The 20,240-nt window shown below is 42.4% G+C and overlaps 1 protein-coding gene across 1 annotated transcript; it reads left to right on the forward strand.

Moving 5' to 3' along the window:
- The first annotated feature begins 17,903 nt into the window (after positions 1–17,903).
- LOC108438718 (gamma-crystallin M2-like) lies at positions 17,904–19,965 on the forward strand. The gene is made up of 3 exons (XM_017716720.2): positions 17,904–18,062; positions 18,318–18,560; positions 19,681–19,965. The coding sequence occupies exons 1-3, from the start codon at positions 18,054–18,056 to the stop codon at positions 19,963–19,965; spliced, it is 537 nt and encodes a 178-aa protein (XP_017572209.1). The 5' UTR covers positions 17,904–18,053.
- Positions 19,966–20,240: the final 275 nt, after the last annotated feature.

Below are 20,240 nucleotides of genomic sequence, written 5' to 3' on the forward strand. Positions count from 1 at the left end.
ATCAGCATAACATGGAATGCATTAGAGGAGACTTCTTTGCAAAAGAGCAGAATAATGCATTGAGTTTGTTGAGGCTGTCTACGATTTTTGCTCCAGATAATGGATATGCGCTCGGAATGTTGCAACTCCTGGAAAAGTAACAATCAAGGAGACCCTGGTAGAGTCCACATCGTAATAGTCTGAACATAGTCTAGGAAGAGGCCCTCGAGCAAAAAGGGTGGAATGCCTTCAGGCAGTCTACCCTTTGTTCTCTAGATAGTGGGTATTTGTTTTGCATGTTAGAACATCTGGAAAGATAACCAGAACATCAGAGACCTCACATGATATTCTGGAATAGTTTAGGAACAGGCCTCCCAGCAAAAAGGGCAGAATAATCCCTTGAGGCCTGGTGAGACAAAAGGTAGTCTACCCTTTGTTCTCTAGATAGTAGGTGTTTGTTTTGCATATTACAACATCTGGAAAGATGAGAAGAACATCAAAGACCTCACATGATATTCTGGAATAGTTTAGGAACAGGCCTCCCAGCAAAAAGGGCAGAATAATCCCTTGAGGCCTGGTGAGACAAAAGGTAGTCTACCCTTTGTTCTCTAGATAGTAGGTGTTTGTTTTGCATATTACAACATCTGGAAAGATGAGAAGAACATCAAAGACCTCACATGATATTCTGGAATAGTTTAGGAACAGGCCTCCCAGCAAAAAGGGCAGAATAATCCCTTGAGGCCTGGTGAGACAAAAGGTAGTCTACCCTTTGTTCTCTAGATAGTAGGTGTTTGTTTTGCATATTACAACATCTGGAAAGATGAGAAGAACATCAAAGACCTCACATGATATTCTGGAATAGTTTAGGAACAGGCCTCCCAGCAAAAAGGGCAGAATAATCCCTTGAGGCCTGGTGAGACAAAGGTAGTCTACCCTTTGTTCTCTAGATAGTAGGTGTTTGTTTTGCATATTACAACATCTGGAAAGATGAGAAGAACATCAAAGACCTCACATGATATTCTGGAATAGTTTAGGAACAGGCCTCCCAGCAAAAAGGGCAGAATAATCCCTTGAGGCCTGGTGAGACAAAGGTAGTCTACCCTTTGTTCTCTAGATAGTAGGTGTTTGTTTTGCATATTACAACATCTGGAAAGATGAGAAGAACATCAAAGACCTCACATGATATTCTGGAATAGTTTAGGAACAGGCCTCCCAGCAAAAAGGGCAGAGGCCTAATTGCTCGTTATTCTTTTTGCTATGTGGTGTCGACCAGAGGAGGATAGGTTCCCCTTTTGAGTCTTGGTTCCTCTCGAGGTTTCTTCCTCTTGCTTTTAGGGAGTCTTTCCTTGCCACTGTTGTCTTTGGCTTGCTCACTTGGGGACCTGGATTTCTGTAAAGCTGTTTTGTGATGCCTGTTGTGAAATGTGCTATACAAATAAATCTGCATTGACCTGAATCGACTCTAGACTCTGATTTGAATGTTCCAATATCAGAGAGAGTAACTATCAGGTAAGAATTGAGAGACTTCCTATCGATTTATTCTGGAACAGCTCAGGAACAGCCCTCTGAGCAAAAGGCAGTCTTTAGATTTTTGATGTTGATTTGAATGTTAAACTAGACTAAGTTTTCTGTATCAAGCATTATTGTCTAATGCCAAACAACTGGCAGATCTTCATGATTTTATGAGTGAACCTTTTTCACAACTTAACGTAACTGGAATATCACACACTTCATTTTTCCATTCTGTTAGCACCACGTTATACCTTTAGTACTTGTACTCCCTTCTGAAATGAGTTGTGCTCTTCTGGAACAGGGAAAATCTCACACTTTACTTTGGCTGTTGCTTTATTCATTTCTATGTCTAGTAGCAAGTAAATAGAAATCCATCCATCCATTTTCTAAGCCGCTTAGACAGGTTGCCAGTCCATCGCAGGATAGAAATAGTGGAATAAAATTAGAAGAAAATGTTTTGAATGCTTTCTCTGCAGAAGCTTTTCCCTTGGAAAATGAACAAAACGTAATGAAACTGCATACAACTGTACAGTTGTGGTAACATTTCTATGTTCCATGAGGAGAACAAAGCCATATTAACCATCTAGCTATACTCATTTGGTGAGTGTAACACCTGTGTACCACCTATATTATATATAAATTACACCATTTTTAAAAAACTCCTCAGCTAAATTCACAAAGTTTCTTTAAAACACCTTTAACGGTGTGTTGCGTTGCTCTGTCTACACAGCAAGCCTTGCATTATAGGTCATTTTATCTTTTAGCTCGCAGCTGGAACAGCAGACAATTAAGGCTTGCATTTCTTTAGCTCACGGATTATAATAAACTCATACATATTCATCAGTAAATACTTGGTAAAACTGTTTTTCTGCATAAGCCAGTCTTAAACCTGTTATGTACTGCTATACTGAGACTCCTGATGTAACAGTTTGACATGTTACAGGCGTGTAATAGGCGTGTGTATTAAGGCATGTTAAGTACGTTAAGCATTTGACTGGATTTGAAATTTGTCATGCATGATTGATACACGGCCATGAACTCTTATTAATAGCTGCTCCGAGAGACGGCAGATGAGTCGCTGTGTGGAAAGAGCCTTTTACGTCCACAGCCGCTGTAAACAGTGTGAAATGGAAAAGGTTGGGGTTTTTTTTGCGATGTAGTGCAAAAGTCAGAGACCACTTCATTGTCAGGCAGTACACCCATTACGTATAACACACACACACACACACACACACACACACACACACACACTTTCTAAGCCGCTTATCCTTCTGGGTCATGGGAGGAGCTGTAGTCTGTAGTGAAAATTCATGTTGCCCTTTACGTTGTGTGTAAATTTCATGAAGGGTGGGGGGGTGGTGGTGGGGGGGGGGTGGGTTGCGGGTTTGGTAGTTGTAAGTTTAATGACTTACATTAAAAGTAAAGTGGCTTTTTTCCTTCTCCTGTAAAGTTACCCATATGCAGTTTCCTTTCCAAGTCATTTTGGGCCATTTCCTTTAGTCCATTCATCACGAAATTTACACACAATCTAACAGGCAGCAGGAATTTTTCAAATGAAACGAAATACAAACTGAAAAAACATCAAAATTGAAGATACGAGGTTTTCTTCCGACAACAGCGATATACAGCCTAGAAATGCAGTCTGTGTTGAGTGATTTCAAGGACGCATCAGATGTGTCCCTCCAGGCGTTCGGTTACCCACAGTTCTCTGCACACGAACGACGCAAAGGAAAAGCACCGCACCACGAAAATGGCAGAAAACGAAGTCGTTGGAGCAGAGCAAGTTGTTGTAAAATGCAAGTTGTTCACATCTTGAATTCATCTTTGTTACTTTATGAAGTGTAGGATGACAGATTAATGAAAGCATTTATCATATATTGTCCATATATCATTTTATTTAGAAGTATTTGTCCATGTAGTTTATCTTCCTATTAGCTACCACAGCAACAAACGCAATGCAACGGGCTTCAGTTTCTCACCAGATCCAGCCAGTTTGGCGCCGCTCTGGTGGCGTCACCACACGGCCTCGTTAGGACTGTTCCATCTGTGTGACCAACAGGCTACTAAGGAGGAAGACTCCTCCTGCCTCTGCTGCAGCCCAGGCTTTAGAACGCAGATATTGAGTGAAGGGACTTCTAGTCATAACGAAGATGATTCAACAGACAGAGAGGAGTTGGTCTTGGATCAGAGCTGTTATTCTGTTCAGCTCAGTTGTTTAACAGAGCCTGAAGGATTATTCTTCTTCAGAGAGAAAGGTGAGGCCTTCAGAAACTGTCGCTGCACATCTGTAAATTCAGTCCTCCTTCTCTCTTTCCTGCTCTCTCTCTCTCTCTCGCTCTCTCTCCAACATACAGATGCACGGACACATTAACTCAGCACAAGAATCTGCCTGCCTTCCTTCCTTTCTCCTCCCCGCGGCAATAAAGCAACGTTCACGACCGACTACCTCCAACTGACTTAATTCATCTCGAAACGTGTTCCGAGCACATTAATACTCCTGTTCAATACACTTCATAAAGACATTTTTCATCTGCATAATCAACTGGAGCATGGGCCAGCTGTACCTTCTTTTTGGCTGTGTTTTTTCTCCTCCCCCATTCAGTCTCTCCCTCGCCGGAAAGGAAACCATTAATAGTTTCATTTCCCGCCATCGCCGGGCGATTGGGTTAGCTATCTCTTGATTAATGTTTCTGGGCTAAATTAAGCTCCACTTCTTCTCCAACACTTCACCATGAAACCAATAAACTAAAAGTCTTTCAGTCTTTCAGAAAATCAAGACGCTGGAAAAACCGCAGCAGTCCAGCTTGTGATGATTAGAGCATTACAGGGTGTAACCGATTGTGAAATTATACCTGATGCGGTTCAAGCTGGTGACCGAGGAGGGAAAACATGAAGCCCTTTTTCATCCGAGGCGAAGTCCGGCCGAATAAAACCCAAATCAATCACGGGTCCCTGCACCCGTTGTTCTGCTGTCAGGGCCTAGCTCTATTTCTGACTCATTAATTAAGGGAGATCAATCAATAGCTTCTCTCATTCTCTACTGTTCCACACAGCCGGCATGTTGAGTACATTTCCTAGGCAGCAGAAGTGTAGTCTGTGTGATAAGCAATCTAGACTTATTAGGAAACCGGGATTTGGGCCAGTGGCAATTCTAGGACTGTCCAAAAGGGGCAGCCATTGGTGGCCAAGGCAAATTTAGAGGATCTGAAGCCCATGAACCCAAAAAATACGCACAAAGATCCAAAATGACCCAACATGATGAAGTTGTCAGAAATAAAAGGTTCATTTTTATTCATCAAGGTACAAACAGCATGAATGTTAACTCAAAAAGGTACACCAGTGGTTGTAAGGTCCAACGTTTTTCCAGGTGAAAAGTATGTATTTGTACCTTTTCATAACCTAATGTTTTAAAACAGAACAATAAAATAAGCCTGGAGCGTACAACCAGGCTGCATCCTTTCTAGTTCCTCCTAGCCATAGATTTGGTCATGAAGAGGCAATGACAGGTCCATTCATTGGCATCCATTGGAAAGATCATAATCGACTCACAGACTTCGACTTTGCAGTTCGCTGCCAGGGACCAGACATGGTCTGCAACACTTCAAGCCTCGAACAAGAAGCAGAAGAAGCAGGTTTATGCATTAACTTGGATAAGTTGAAGACCAGTCGAAGAACAAAAAGGTACAACTAACTGTTTACGGCAAGTCCATCGAAGAGCCACCCTTACAACCTGGGCATGTTCCACCAAGACAAATTACAAATGAGAAAGTTCTGAAATGTAAGCTGAAGGAAATTCTCACTGCACAATGCAACTGGCTGCCTCCCTGATCAATGCATATCCAAGACCGCAACGCAAAAGAAAGGCAGGCTGCCTATATATGTGTGAGGTTGGTTAGTGTAGTGGGTAACACCTCTGCCTTCTACGCTGTAGACTGGGGTTCAGTCCCCCACCAGGGTAAACACCCTACACTATACCAATAAGAGTCCTTGGGCAAGACTCCTAACACCACCTTCGCTTACCTGTGTAAAACGATCAAATTGTAAGTCGCTCTGGACAAGAGCGTCAGCCAAATGCCATAAATGTAAATGTAACTTGGCAGTAGCTCCTAAAACCATGGGGAGTTTCATGGCATGAACCTGGAATCACTGCAGCTGACCGGGTCTGCTGGAGAGTACTTGTTGCCCAGTGTGCTAAATAGAGGCAGAGGAACTAAGGCTATGTTTACAAAGCAGGTAAAAGTGGCCCAAATCTGATTTTTGTCCCCCTCATTTGTGACGCAGATGTGTATTTGTGTGTCAGTGTGAACCTCAAAAATACCAAATCTGACATTTTCAATTCCAATTTGAGACGCTTTCATATGTGGTACTGAAATCTGATCTGTATCCGATCTGTGGCAACGCCAGATTGGAGTTCCTGCGACTTATATGTCAATCCAACTCAACGTCCGTCATACTTTTGCGCTGCTGAGACTCATAAACATTTGGGCTGGAAATTAAAAGACTCGAACCCTTTTTTCTGACTCGAACACATTCTGGTTGATGAGCCCAGCTGTCAGTCTGAAGATTCATGATGGCTCCTGTGATGCTGGTGAAGAAGAAGTTGATCTTCCAGGAGCGACTGCTGTTCGTTGGCGGTTGTGATTGTTTACCTCTGGATGCGCCTCGTGAAGCAGCGTGACGCCTTGTTCTTTTGCACAGGCGGGTCAGTTTAGGAGCTGATCTGTTCAGACTGTTGATTCAGATTTAAAAGACAATGTGAACAACCAAACAAACAAATCAGATTTGGTGGGAAAATCAGATTTGGGCCACTTGTACCTGCTGCGTGAACGTAGCCTAAATCTAAGTAAGTAACTACTCAGTAAGCACCAGTTATTGATTAAGAACTTAATTATCTAATTGAGTACTAAAAGATGCTCATTACACCAATCATAAACTGATAAGTGTGTTAAATCCCATGAATAATAATTATTATCAACAAGTCCTTATGTTTTCACACTGTTGCCTGTCATCTACTGATAAATTGTCATTAATTAATTAGCACTTTGTGTGACTCTCTTTTACTCGTTATTCATGAACTTATGATTAAACTTGAATAGCTACTGATAATTTCTCTCTACTTGTTTTTATGTCTCCTCAAGTAAAAAAAGGAAAAAATACAGACATTATTGATGATTTTACATCATTTAGTCTCATTAAATTAAAACAAGTCCTTCACACTTGCGCATCTCATCATTCCGCTAATGAGCTACTTTTGCTGCTGATCTGATTTGATGTCATACCAACCTGTGTATTTGCAAACAATCTGATTTGGTCTTCACTTGATACGCCAGATGTGGCTATTATTATAAATTTACTAACAAATAAAGCAACACATTGGTACAAAAACCCAACTGTGACCTGAAAACAAAACCCTTATTCGTTCCTAGACAGGCTGACTTAAAATAAAAACCCAGAAAGTGCTTAACGTGGTCTAGAAATGCAAGCCCCCCCAGGCATTACGGCAAACTGCTGCAAGGAAAGCTGCTTAAAAAAAAGTGAGACAAGAGTTTTGCCGTTGCTAGGCTGGTTGCCTAGGGCGGAAAAAGGTCAACGCCTCTTTAAAATCCAGCCACAATAGTGAAAAACACTCCAGACTAGACCGCAGCACTGTAGCCACCTCTCTGTTCCAGGGTTACAGGGTGTTGTTGAGCACGTAAGCCTGTTACAGATCGATGCATTTGAACCTCCGCATGGCATTTCGGACTAAAGTGGCTGCATTAACGAGTGACGCAGGACTGCCTCTCATTAAGTTGACGGACGTGTTGGGGACGAGGAGCAAAATAAATCTTCTGACAATTATTTTTGAGGCCGCCAAGTAATTGTCTGATACCGGGAGGCCCTTTCGTCCAATTTCATTCCGAGTGACGAGCCCGATGCAGCCTTTGATGCTTTCCTTTTTCTGTATTTATTTATTTCTTTCTTTATGTAATACATTCATTACAGAAATGCGGGGTTAGGAGCATTTGGTAGGCCTTTGATTTAAAGCTTAAGGATTATTATTTTTATTGTTAGCATTTATTTAAAGCCATGTGTTTGTCTTTTTTCGTCAAAGGAGTAATTTGGACGTGTTGAGTCTTGGGCTGAGTGTGACAACTAGCGTCACAACATTACCGCCTAATTAAAGACACCCGAGTCAGGCTTCTCCATGGCTACATTTGAGACAACATGAAAGCTGCTTCTACACAGACATGCGCTCACAAACATTAAAAAAAAGAAGGAGAAGAAGAAGAAGAACGTGGAGCCACACAAGGCCTTGTTAGTCCTCGAGCTGTCACTCGCAGTGAGGACTTTAATTAAGGACTGCTATTTTCACAGATAGGTTAATTAAACCTAATGAGGCTGCTGAAGGTTTTTTTTTTTGTTCGTTCTGTTCGAGACTGAGCAGAGGACTCTCTTCACCCTTGCAGAGCGCATTAACCCGACTTGTGACTCTCTGAGATTGCCTACCGCCCCCTCTATACCAAAAACACAGGCCTTGTTTGAGTGGTACACCCCAGCCTGAGTCATGGGTTAGAGACTCATTATAGGAGCTGGTGGAGAATTTCTATACAAATGCAGCTAACAAGGGACCCGAGCGAGGCGCCCAGCTGTATGGTTATGAGCTATCGCTTGTCAGCGCCTATCATCAACTGCCGCTCCACAGACCTAATCCCAGACTTTGAGGCTTGGAATGTGTTTTCCTTTCCCCGCACTGTGGTTTCCAGTGGCAAACTGTGGTTATTAGAGCTAGGCCTCCAATTCAGCCTAGAATTGTCAAAACTCAAAGTTCAAAACACGAAAAAAAAAAAAAAGCATCTTTACACGAATGCTAATTTCTGCTAGCACCCCTATGGGACTCCAGTAGTTTGTTAGCACTAAGCTAACTTGATCCGCAAAATGATTTTGTGGCTGCTCTGGATTAAACACGGACATCTGAAGCTTCTTAAAGACAAGTTTTACCGGAAGCTTGTGACAAACATATCAGCCCGTATTTTACCTTGAAGCAGTTTCACAGTGAATCTTTCACCAGAGATCCCTGATTGAGCTGTTCTCCATTTCCAGCAGCCCACTGAGTAAGCTGCCATTTGTATTCAATACCTAATGATGTATCTAGAACCTCCAAATGGCCCAGAGTGATTTTTTTGTGAAGAAAATGGTTCGAATGGAAATCACAAATGTATTGGGTTGGTTCCTCCTTCACTTTGTAACCACACTCTTTATCTCCTGAAGTCCAAACCCACAGCAGAGCTCCCTCCCTTAGCCACAGGTATACATACCTAGATGCCACGTTATCTGTTGGTCTCTATCTGAGGCGTCCGCCATGTTGGAGAGGTCAAGATCCGCTTGTGAAGAAATTCACTTGTATTGAGAGATGCTGGCTGATGCACTATTTAAGGTGGAATGGGAAAATGCAAGCAAGAAGCTGTCTGATAAACCAGTTAAGGTGGAATGGGAAAACCATTTAAGGTGGAACGGGAAAACTCAAACAAGAAGATGGCAAACAAAAAGCTTCAGCTTCGTCTAAGAAGGTGCTAACACTAATCTATGATGAACATCTTCACAGATTAAGGAATGCTGTAACTTACTACAGGGATTTATTGATAAAATATATCTTTGCGTTATCATTAATAAAAGGTTTGCAGCAATGATTCATTTAGAAACTATTAAACTAGTAAACTAGTAAACCCCAGGGTGGAGGCTGGACTGCTCTGGATACCGACATTACCCAGCTACAAAGCTTTAATCATCACTGTAAATCAGTAACTACTACATCAAGTTAAGAATTTAGACCATTCAATGAAATAAGCTTAATATAAAACCAGAGGAAAAACAACCACAGCAGCAGGTTCTCTGAGCTTCACCAACCACACGACCACATCTACACATAAACACCACACAGATATGAGCGTGGATCACTGCGTTCCCTCCGTTATATAATCCTATCCCACTTTCTGAGAGCGATATTCCTGAAATAGTGGAATTGTGGACAGTATCTTTCTCAAACTGCCGCTCTGTAAAGGCACTGAATGCAGTCCAGCAGAGATGCTGACCTCCCCAACATGGCGGTGCCATTGACATGCCTGGCTGGACCCAACGCAACATCTAGATGTGCATGTCTATCTCCCTTAGCTACATCCACCTGGATTCCTCAGAGAAAAACTGGATGTTTCAACAGTTGAACCCTTTCGTTTCCATCCAAAACTTAACAACGAAGCGAGAGTAGTCCTGTAATGCTTGCCGTGTTTAAATGCAAGCACGACTGTCCTGAATAAAAATGAACATAAACATTACAGCTCCTGTAAATCACTGAGCCAAAGTCGTTACGTATCTCTGAAAAGCAAATATTAAAAGAAATGGAACTAAAGTGTGGTGTTAGCTCTTTTATCAACCCGCGAGAGCTCCCCCTGCTGGATGTTTGCAGACAGATGTAAGCAGAAAAAACTTTGTACACATTCTTCACAAGGCCGTATGATCAAATGCAGATCTATTTGGGTTTTCTTGTAGGCCAAATGGTATCATTATCAGCTACTGAATGCTGATTGGCTGGTATTTAACCACTTACACCAGGCTTCTAGCCATGACTTCCAGTGAAAATGCATAAGCGTGTTAAAGAGATCTGTGCCAAAGATCCTGTTTTCAGGGCATGTAAGTCAATTTTTTCAACACAAGCTGTTGTTTCAGTAACTGAGCTGTTTGTGTAAATCACAAAATCCAACCCTGGTATTACTTTAATCATCATCTTGTTTCCCGCAATGTAGCAACATGCTGAAGCAGCTGACAAGCTCGCGGCAACAAGCTAGGCTTTAGTTCAGACTCAGTACTGCGGGATAGTCTTTACATCATAAAGAATTACAAGCACCACAGAAGCGCTTGTCCTCGCTGTTATGTGTAAAGTGTGAGGCCATATTTTGAGGTAAAAAAACATTGTTTCTGCAATTTTAACTGCAATAATCTATACATGATATCTATATCGTATCTATAAATGCCAAATATATATTATAAAATATATAATGAACTTTGTGGCCCCCAGTAATCGTGTCTCTGGTGTTACCGCCTGACAAAACATCTCTTATTTTGAAATAAAAGTCACACCGATGACGTCGCTCGACCTCCTTTGACCTGTTTTCTGAGGATCTATGAAGAAAAGCTCATGGTGAGTCCACTGTGTCTCTCAGTTCTCAGAGATCTTCTCATTCAGCTCATGATCTCATATGAAGCTTTCAGCTGACGTCACTGGTGTGACCGACTTTATTCTGAGGTAACTGTGAAAAAATTTAACACAAATGGATGAAATTCCATATTTTAGTAGATATATCATGATGGACAGTGTGTGGTTTGATGTTCTGTAGCAGCCGTTCTGTAAAATGCATTGTTCATTAAAAACGTCTCTGGTGTTACTTTTCTTATGTGTAACACCGATGACGATCGGTTACACCAGTGACTCCTATGGACAGATAAAAGTGGACGGTTCTGTAATTTGAGGTGTGTGTCAGTTGAGGTGTCTGTCTGTCTTATAGATGATAATATATATTGCAGTACGTTGGGATATATAGCTGTTGTATGAATGTATCTGTTTCTTATAATATAGAATTATACTGAATTAACCTTGTTTGCACACATTGATCAGACGTTTCTAGCAGGTGTTAAACTTACCCTCTTAATTTTAATACTGCCCTTTCCGTCATTTTGGGTGGAACTGCACATGGACGGTAGGAGCTAGAGGCAGAAGTGTTCATTTGCAGCAGAGATGTATTTCACTGCTGTCGGAAGAAAACCCCGTCTCTCTAAAATGGTAACTTTACAGGAGAAGGAAAAAACATACTTCACTTTTAATGTAAGTCAATGGAACCAGAATTTTTTCCAAGTCATTATGGGCCGTTTCTTTTAGTCCATTCATCATGAAATTTACTCTCAATGTAAAGAGCGACAGGCATTTTCAAAATACGTCAAAAAACTGAAAAACGTCATTTCATGTGTTAGGTTGTGTCCTGCTCCCCCCACTACACTGGCCCCCCCACATGTATGCTGGTAGCTGTGAAGCGTCAACGAACTGACCTAAAAAAACATCTAGGGAAAACATTGATACAAACATTTGATCCAGACATTTGCTACAGCTGTTATCTCCCAGTTTTGGCCCTCTGACCACTGTTTTAACATTTCTTTCACCCTTTGATGTCCTCACCCAGAAAAAAAAAAACAATGGAACTTTTATTTGTTTGGGGCAATAATAAAAACTATCTATAAAAAATAAAAATAAAAATATTCACGGCTACCAAACGGTCGAGGTGGCACTTTACGGCATATATGGTGACTCAAAATGTGCTCTACCAAACCTCCCAGGGTTAGGTATCAGTCCATCATATTCACCTGTAACCTAGCAACCATCAGCTTCTAAAGCAGGGGTCATCAGTCTTATCCTCTAAGCGCCAGAGTGGATGCAGGTTTTCATTCCGATCAAGCTGAAGTGCACCTGATTCCACTTGTTTAATCTGTTGATCTCAGTCTTCAAACGACTGATTCATTATATGAGCCTCTTTGGCTGGAATGAAAACGTCCAGCCACAGCAGCCCTTTGTGTGTAGCACTGGTCAGCCCTGCTTTATCTGAGCTATTTCCACTGCAGCTCAACCTGTTGGTGTGTGAGTCGGCCTGTTTTGTGCTGATTACTGATTCCAAGCTTTTATTGACTGCTATTTGACAAAGCTCTCCTTATTGACCCTTTCTATGTCAATGTGTGAAGGTCATTCACTTTGACCTCAATATTTCAGCCTATCGACGGTCATATATCAGCTCAAAAACAGGATTTATGGAAGTTTAATGAACCATCAAAGGTTCTCATTTGGAGGCGTCCGTGAAGACCTCGACAGAACGGACCTCTTCCTGAAGGGAGTGAGTGAAATCCATAGCTTGTCAAGTCCAATTCGGAGCACAGTTCCACCAAATGACAGGTGACTCCTTCCGGAAGGCGCATTAGAGAAAAGATTAATGAGGAATATAAAGCGCAGTACAGCAAGTCATTATTGTCATTTGTCACCGCTGATTTGTTGATTGTAGAAAGCACATTTTGCAAACATGACCATACATCAACCTATTAGACAGTTTGGAAATTACCCATGAATCATGCATCACGCCTCCAAGTCCGCTCTCGACCGAGACAATCGATACTTCCCAAAACAAACACGGTTTAAAGCAGGTTGAACAAAAAGACGTTCACCTCTGCTTCAGTGCTTTAGCCTTTCCAGCTCAGAGGTACTTTAGTTCAGTTGTGTTATTCAAATGGAATCATATATAACACGGTGGGAAAGTCAGAGAGCCACCGATTGATTCATTTTTCAGTAAAACAGCCACTAAGTACAAGTGCAGTGATACAATCATGCAAACAATATACACTCTTATGTTCTAAGTCGCTGATCCTTCTAGGTCATGGGAGAGTGTCCTGGTGCCCAATCCCCTATGGTCTCTAGGTGGAAGCAGGACACACCCTGGACAGGTCACCAGTCCATCACAGGACAGACATACACCAATCAGGCCTAACATCATGACCACCTCCTCGTTTCTACGCTCACTGTCCATCTTTTCAGCTCCACTTACTGTATAGCTGCACTCTGTAGTTCTACAGTTACAGACTGTAGTCCATCTGTTTCTCTGATGCTCTGTTACCCTGTTCTTCAGTGGTCAGGACCCCCATGGACCCTCACAGAGCAGGTACTGTTTGGGTGGTGGGTCATTCTCAGCACTGCAGTAACACTGACGTGGTGGTGTGTTAGTGTGTGTTGTACTGGTGCGAGTGGATCAGACACAGCAGTGCACACGCCCCTTTTCTCACACGGCTCCCTGCTCCCTACATAATGCACTACATAGGAATTTTAATACTGACTCCTGCAGCCCAACAGAGCAAAATATCGCCAACAATGGTCATTTGGGATTCGTCCACATTCAGACTCGACAGGCAGTCTCTATTCGCCAAGCTGGAATTTCTAAACCTAACGTTACACGGCGCAGTATTTAGCTCGGGAGTACGGAGCCGTTTGGGACTCAGCCTGGATTTGACGCCACTTCTGACTGAAACAGGGACATTTGAAGCGTGTGAGACATTCAGGCGACATTCTTCAGATTCTATACTGCCGTTTTTCAGTGAATCATATCCTGAGTACTTTAATTCAGGCCTGTGATATTAATGTTGGGGTTGTTTAGTGTGTTTGCTGTCTTTTAGTCTGTTGGCTAGCTGACCAGCCCAGTCCTAGTACAGAAAATAAGTCATCAGCCCCTCAATTTCAACGGGTTCTCACTTCATCAGTTCACTCGGTGCTCCGGGGGATCAGCATTAGAGTCCAAGTTTATTCCATTAACAGCAGAAGGGTTTTTCCGTGCCGTGGCGCAGTGATGGAGTTCAGGATTTTGGTTTTATTTAATCCCTAAATATCTACTAATTAGGATTCTCCCGAGAAAAATTACTACAAAAGTCATATAAGTAGGAAGACTTTACAGTTAAATCAGCTCTCAGAACGTTCCTCTTGCATATCACGCAGTGGACGAGAGATTATAAGAGAGTCTAATTGTAAATCAATAGATCTAAGGTCTCCGAACGAATTCCTAAGACTCGGCTCATCCTCCTCTACAAGCAACTATTTCCACCATTAATTACTTCCTCTCGGTCTCCGTGGAAACAGAGCAAGCTTCTATTCTCCCTTGAAAGGAGATGAGGGGGTGATCCAGATGATCCACGGCCATGCTAAAGAGGCCATAAAAGGGCCGGCCCGGTCCTCAACGACTGGCCTTTCCTGCCCCTTGTCCCTTCCCCCCCATCGCACTGAGTGATTGCCTGCCGTGCTGCAGACACTGCTGATCATTTTGATGAGGACAAAAAGCCTGAAGAAAAAAAAAAAAAGAACACTGCCTCGCTTCCTCGCCAATGATCAGCCTTGATTTATATGAGCAGCAAGCCGGGGGAGTCGTTCTGTCATGTGGCAGAGTGCTTTATAGCTTCTCCAAGTCCTATTGTAAAACTGCAGAGGGCAACAAAAAGGCGAGTGGTGATAACATGAAAGCATATGGTAGTGAGGTGGAACATCTGGGTGAGAGAGAGAGAGAGAGAGAGAGAAGAGAGAGAGAGTGTAATCATCTTATGAGTCTGAGTGCAGATTGAGGGGCTTGGCGGTAGATATGTGAGTGGCAGATATTGTGTCCATGGCAGATTTAGGGAGCGGAAGTGCTGAAGCCGCACAGGGAGAGACAGCAAGTGAAATACTGCCTCATTTTCCCCAAGTGAGGAAGTGGAGCCTCACACTGCAGTGAGACCCTTCACATCATCTCTGAGTCGGTTGCCGGTTTACTACGTACACTCAAAAGTCTGGCGGCCCAGGCTGATTTGTCTTCACACATCCTGTGCAGAGAACACAGCTGCATATGGCAAATTTTAATAAGCAATATCAATTTATTAGATTTCTTAAGTTAAACATTAGAAAAATGTGCCGTAATTTTTTCACAGGTCACATTTTAGGTTGACTTTTTTGTCCCCCAGTGTGTTAAATTCAGCAAATAAACAGTACTGGCGCATTAAAGTGTGAGAAGACATGTTGAGTTATTTACACAAATGAACGACGCATCATTTGAGCGGTGGAACGTGGCAGCGGCGGTTCTCCCCTGCGGCCTCTTCAGCAGAACAGCACTTGCCTTGAAAGGGCAATGTTTCCTGCGTCTTCTTCTACACCAGTGCCACGTTGTATTCTCTGGTCTCTGTGTTTGTACCGGTCTGTTTGGCATTACTTGAAGGTCGCTACTCAAATTTAAGCAACTTTGTAACACGTCCACCGAAGCTCATGTTCAGACGACTCTCAGGTGGATTTGATCTGCTGATCAGAGGGTTTTGCATAAAGCCCCCCCCCCTTTTGTCAAGGAGCACACGCTGTCATTAAAGCAAAACAAGGACAAATCAGATCAGATATTAAGAAGTTTACAGGAGAAGAAAAAAACACATTTTACTTCTAGTGTAGGTCAATAGAACCAGACTTTTTTCCAAGTAATTTTAGGCCATTTGTTTTTGTCCTTGAAATTTACATACAGTGTAGAGAGCAACGGATGTTTTCACATTATGTCAAAAAGTCAAAAAATGTTAAGAATGGAAGTCATTAGAGGCTGGAAAGCTGCAAATGGACAATAAGAATGGAGGATATGTACGAAGTGTATATATATATATAGTCTTAGGCACCCAAGACACATTTAATTACAAATAAGTAGAATTTTGAAAATGTGTCTTGGGTGTCTAAGACTTTCGCACAGTACTGTATATATATATATATATATATGTGTGTGTGTGTGTGTGTGTGTGTTTGTGTGTATATATACACACACACACTCACCTCTCACCTGCCACTTTATTAGGTATGTAATATGCTAGTAAAAGGTTGGACCCCCTTTTGCCTTCAGAACTGCCTTAATTCTTCATCGCACACTTTCGACAAGGTGTTGGAAACGTTCCTCAGAGATTTTGGTCCATATTGACATGATGGCACCACGCAGTTGCTGCAGATTTGTCGGCTGCACATCTATGACGTGAATCTCCCGTTCCACCACATCCCAAAGGGGCTCTATTGGATTGAGATCTGGAGGCCATTGGAGTGCAGGGAACTCATTGTCATGTCCAAGAAACCAGTTTGAGATGATATGAGCTTTGTGACATGGTGCATTATCCTGCTGGAAGTAGCCATCAGAAGATGGGTGCACTGTGGTCATAAAGTGATGGACATGGTCAGTAACAATACTCAGGTAGGCCACGGCATTTAAACGATGCTCAGTTGGTACTAAGGGGCCCAAAGTGTGCCAAGGAAATGTCCCCCACACCATCACACCACCAGCCTGAGCCAACGCAGGATGGATCCGTGCTTTCATGCTGTTTACGGCAAATTCTGACCCGACCATCTGAATGTCGTAGCTGAAATCGAGACTCGTCAGACCAGACAACATTTTTCCAGTCTTCTTCTGTCCGATTTCGGTGAGTCCGTGCGAATTGGACTCTCAGCTTCCTGTTCTTAGCTGACAGGAGTGGCACCCGGTGTGGTCTTCTGCTGCTGTAGCCCATCTTCTTCGACGTTCGACGTGTTGAGCGTTCAGAGGTGGTGTTCTGCGTTCCTTGGTTGTAACAAGTGGTTATTTGAGATCCTGTCGCCTTTCTATCATCTGGAACCAGTCTGCCCGTTCTCCTCTGACCTCTCACATCAACAAGGCATTTTCGTCCACACAACTGACCGCTCACTGGATGTTTCCTCTTTTTCGGACCGTTCTCTGTAAACCCTGGAGATGGTTGTGCGTGAAAATCCCAGCAGATCAGCAGTTTCTGAAATACTCAGACCAGCCCGTCTGGCACCAACAACCACACCACGTTCAAAGCCCCTTAAATCCCCAAGAAATTCTTGTTACTTTTTATTGTTTTTGTGTTTATCTGAATTATGAATACGACTTTATTCTAATGTATATTGTGATAAACTCACTGCTGAGGTCAACTGTTCAAAAATTTGCTTAGATGCCTAAAACCTTCCCACAGCACTGTATATATATATATATATATATATATATATATATATATATTTACTGTCCCATGAAAAACAAGCATCTCAAAAGTAGTAACTTTACAGGAGAGGGCAAAAACATTCTTTACTTTTAACGCAAGTTAATGAAAACGTTTTTGGAGCATTTCTATTCGTCCAATCTTCAAGAAATTATTACATAAATTATTATATAAATTATTATTAAAAAGAAATGATTAAATTGCAGAAAAGTAAAAAATAGCAAAAAAAATGGAGATACATGTTTTGATGAATGAACCAAAATGACTTGTAAAAAATTCTGGTTCCATTGACTTACATTAAAAGTAAAGTGTGCTTTCTCCTTCACCTGTAAAGTTCCCATTTTGGAGATACGAGGTTTTCTTCTGACAACAGATATATATAATATATATATATATATATATATATATATAAAATAGTAAATAAGTACTAAAAGCAGCAACAGCACTAACATAAGACTAAGGCTAACTTTTACACAGCTGTGAGCTCACTGCTCTGGGCAGCACATTCATTCATTTTTTGGGTAATGAAAGAGGAATGATGACATTTTCCACCAAACAGCTGCCAAAATCACTCACTCAGCCCGACTGAAAGACAAAGACAGACAACAGAAGCATTCATCAAGCAAGCTGAATGTTCATGTGTAACAAAATTCACAAAAAGCCTCGGTCTCTTGCATGCGTTTGGCATGTAAAGGCAGAACAGGACTGGCGTGGAAAAGGCGCAGCTCTATTGTCTTGCCTGCGAGATCCATTCTAAAGTCTTCTGGATGGAGGATCACATGGAGCTGGGATGAAAAGCGCTGCAGCTCTCTGTGGGCCTCCATGCTATGTTGCTTGCTCAGGGCTTTTGACAATGGGAGGCGCATGTCCTTTGGTTTTGGTCAGGTATAAATGCAAGGGTTAAACCAGAGCAGAGTGTGTCAGTCACCAGTTGGAACGAGCTCAGACAAAGCGAAAAAAACCACCCACACATCGCAACCATGGGCAAGGTAAGACCTGCAGAAAGGGTCAGGGGTTCAGTGTAACCCTGACCCAAAGGCTTAGATATTACGTGATACTTTACCTAAAAATATAGAACAGCATAAAAATATGAATCCTTTAACACTTTAACTCGTTCCTTTGACTTAATATCTCAGTCCTTTTGCCTTGCTTTCTGTGTAGTTAGCGGTCAGTAAGCCACAAAAGATGTGGATGACCATGAAATCTAACGGCCTAAAACCAAGGACTGTTTTGTTCCACCACAGATCATCTTCTACGAGGACAGGAACTTCATGGGACGTTCCTATGAGTGCAGCAGCGACTGCTCCGATATGTCCTCCTACCTGAGCCGCTGCCACTCCTGCAGGGTGGAGAGCGGCTGCTGGATGGTCTACGACCGCCCCAACTACACGGGCAACCAGTACTTCATCAGGAGGGGCGAGTACAACGACTACATGAGCATGTGGGGAATGAGTGACTGGATCAGGTCCTGCCGTATGATCCCCATGGTACGTTTATGAGCTGTAGAAGGAAGAATAATAAGAAGGGCTGCATGATTTGGACTGTATTGCAATATGTTCAGAATGCATTGGTGAATCGTTTGCCCGGCATTTGGTTTGACTCAAATGATTGGTTTTCACTGGAAAGCATGAATAATAGTAATAGTTCATGATTGGTTGGAGCACATGTGTCAGACTCCAGTCCTCGTGGGCCAAAACACTGCAGACTTCAGCTCACGGCCTCATTAAACACACCTGACTCAGCTCATCATGAACTGAATTCAGAGCATAAGATGAGGATAAATGCTAATCTCTGGGCCAGAAGGTCCCCAGCTTGACATATCTGGGCTAGATGATTCATTTGCTGCTCGTAAGGCAACACGACAACTACATAACTTTGTCATGACAACTGACATAACTCTACATAACTGTTTATAAAGGCTCCTCCAATAAGCATCATTCACTATAAAGGTTACATTTGCCAATTTTGATCAAAGTCAGCTAAAGTAGCCTGTTTGACAGATGACACCTGTTGTAATAAGCATTTATAAACGGTTATGCAGCGTTACGTCAGTTGTAATGACAACCTTATGTAGGTGTCATGTAGCCTTATGAACAGCACCCTACAGGAAAGTGTTACTGAGTAAATATGGTGAAAATGAGTGAGCAGTATATTATGTAGTCTTTCCTTTACTATACTCTAAACTGGGGTGTCAACCACTTTATCTGCATAGTCCACTTCAGATGCTTTGTAGATACTTACGCTACTTTCTAAGTTATATTCAACTAAATATTGACCAAATTGACCATAATTGTCTTTAAATCTAAAGATGGCTGTAATCCTAATCCTTAATCTCAACCTGGAACCCAAACCCAACCCTCACCCTGCTCTTAGCCCTAACTCCACCTCGGTTTGGAATCAACAGATGGCTTGTTCGCAATTTGAACATCTGTAGATGATTTACAGGGGAACACAGTGGGTGATCCAAATAATGTGAGACCAGCTCTTTCCATCGGCCTTCATGACTTAAATTCAGAGTTTTAGAGGAAGAAAAGTTGAGTCCGGTCAAAACCGACCAAAACGGGCCTTCGCCGCAAGAATAACGCCTCCATTCTCTCCCCCAAACAGCACAGGGGACCCTACAGGCTGAGGATCTATGAGAGGGAGAACTACATGGGGCAGATGATGGATGTGATGGAGGACTGCGAGTCCATCATGGACCGCTACCACTGGTCCGGCGGCTGCCAGTCCTGCCACGTGATGGACGGCCACTGGCTCATGTATGAGCAGCCTCATTACAGGGGCAGGATGTGGTACTTCAGGCCTGGAGAGTACAGGAACTTCAGGGAGATGATGATGATGGGCAACATGAGGTTCATGAGCATGAGGCGCATCATGGATTCCTGGTATTAAAACAAAGGAAATCAACTCAACGTGAAAACGACCTATTTTTAAATAAAGTGTTGTAAAATAATTCAGATGGACTTTGGCTCTTCTTTTTTTCCCTGAGAGATATGAAAGTCAGAGGCTGCCCTTCGTTATTCAGCGGAAACGATCATGAAGTACGAGTTCAGGAGGAATCTTTAAGGGAGATTAGTTGAACTAACAGGAGTTTCCCAAACTAGAGTGTAAAAAATAATTAAAAGATTAAAAGATTTCTATTGGTCAGTTCATCAAAGCTTAAAAAT

This window comes from Pygocentrus nattereri, chromosome 23 (genome assembly GCF_015220715.1).
Source record: "Pygocentrus nattereri isolate fPygNat1 chromosome 23, fPygNat1.pri, whole genome shotgun sequence".
Taxonomy (NCBI): domain Eukaryota; kingdom Metazoa; phylum Chordata; class Actinopteri; order Characiformes; family Serrasalmidae; genus Pygocentrus; species Pygocentrus nattereri.

Bases quoted from the DNA above. Each gene is read 5' to 3' on its own strand.
- LOC108438718 (XM_017716720.2), top strand. The intron at 18,561-19,680 runs GTACGTTTATGA...TCCCCCAAACAG, and splicing joins CCTGCCGTATGATCCCCATG to CACAGGGGACCCTACAGGCT.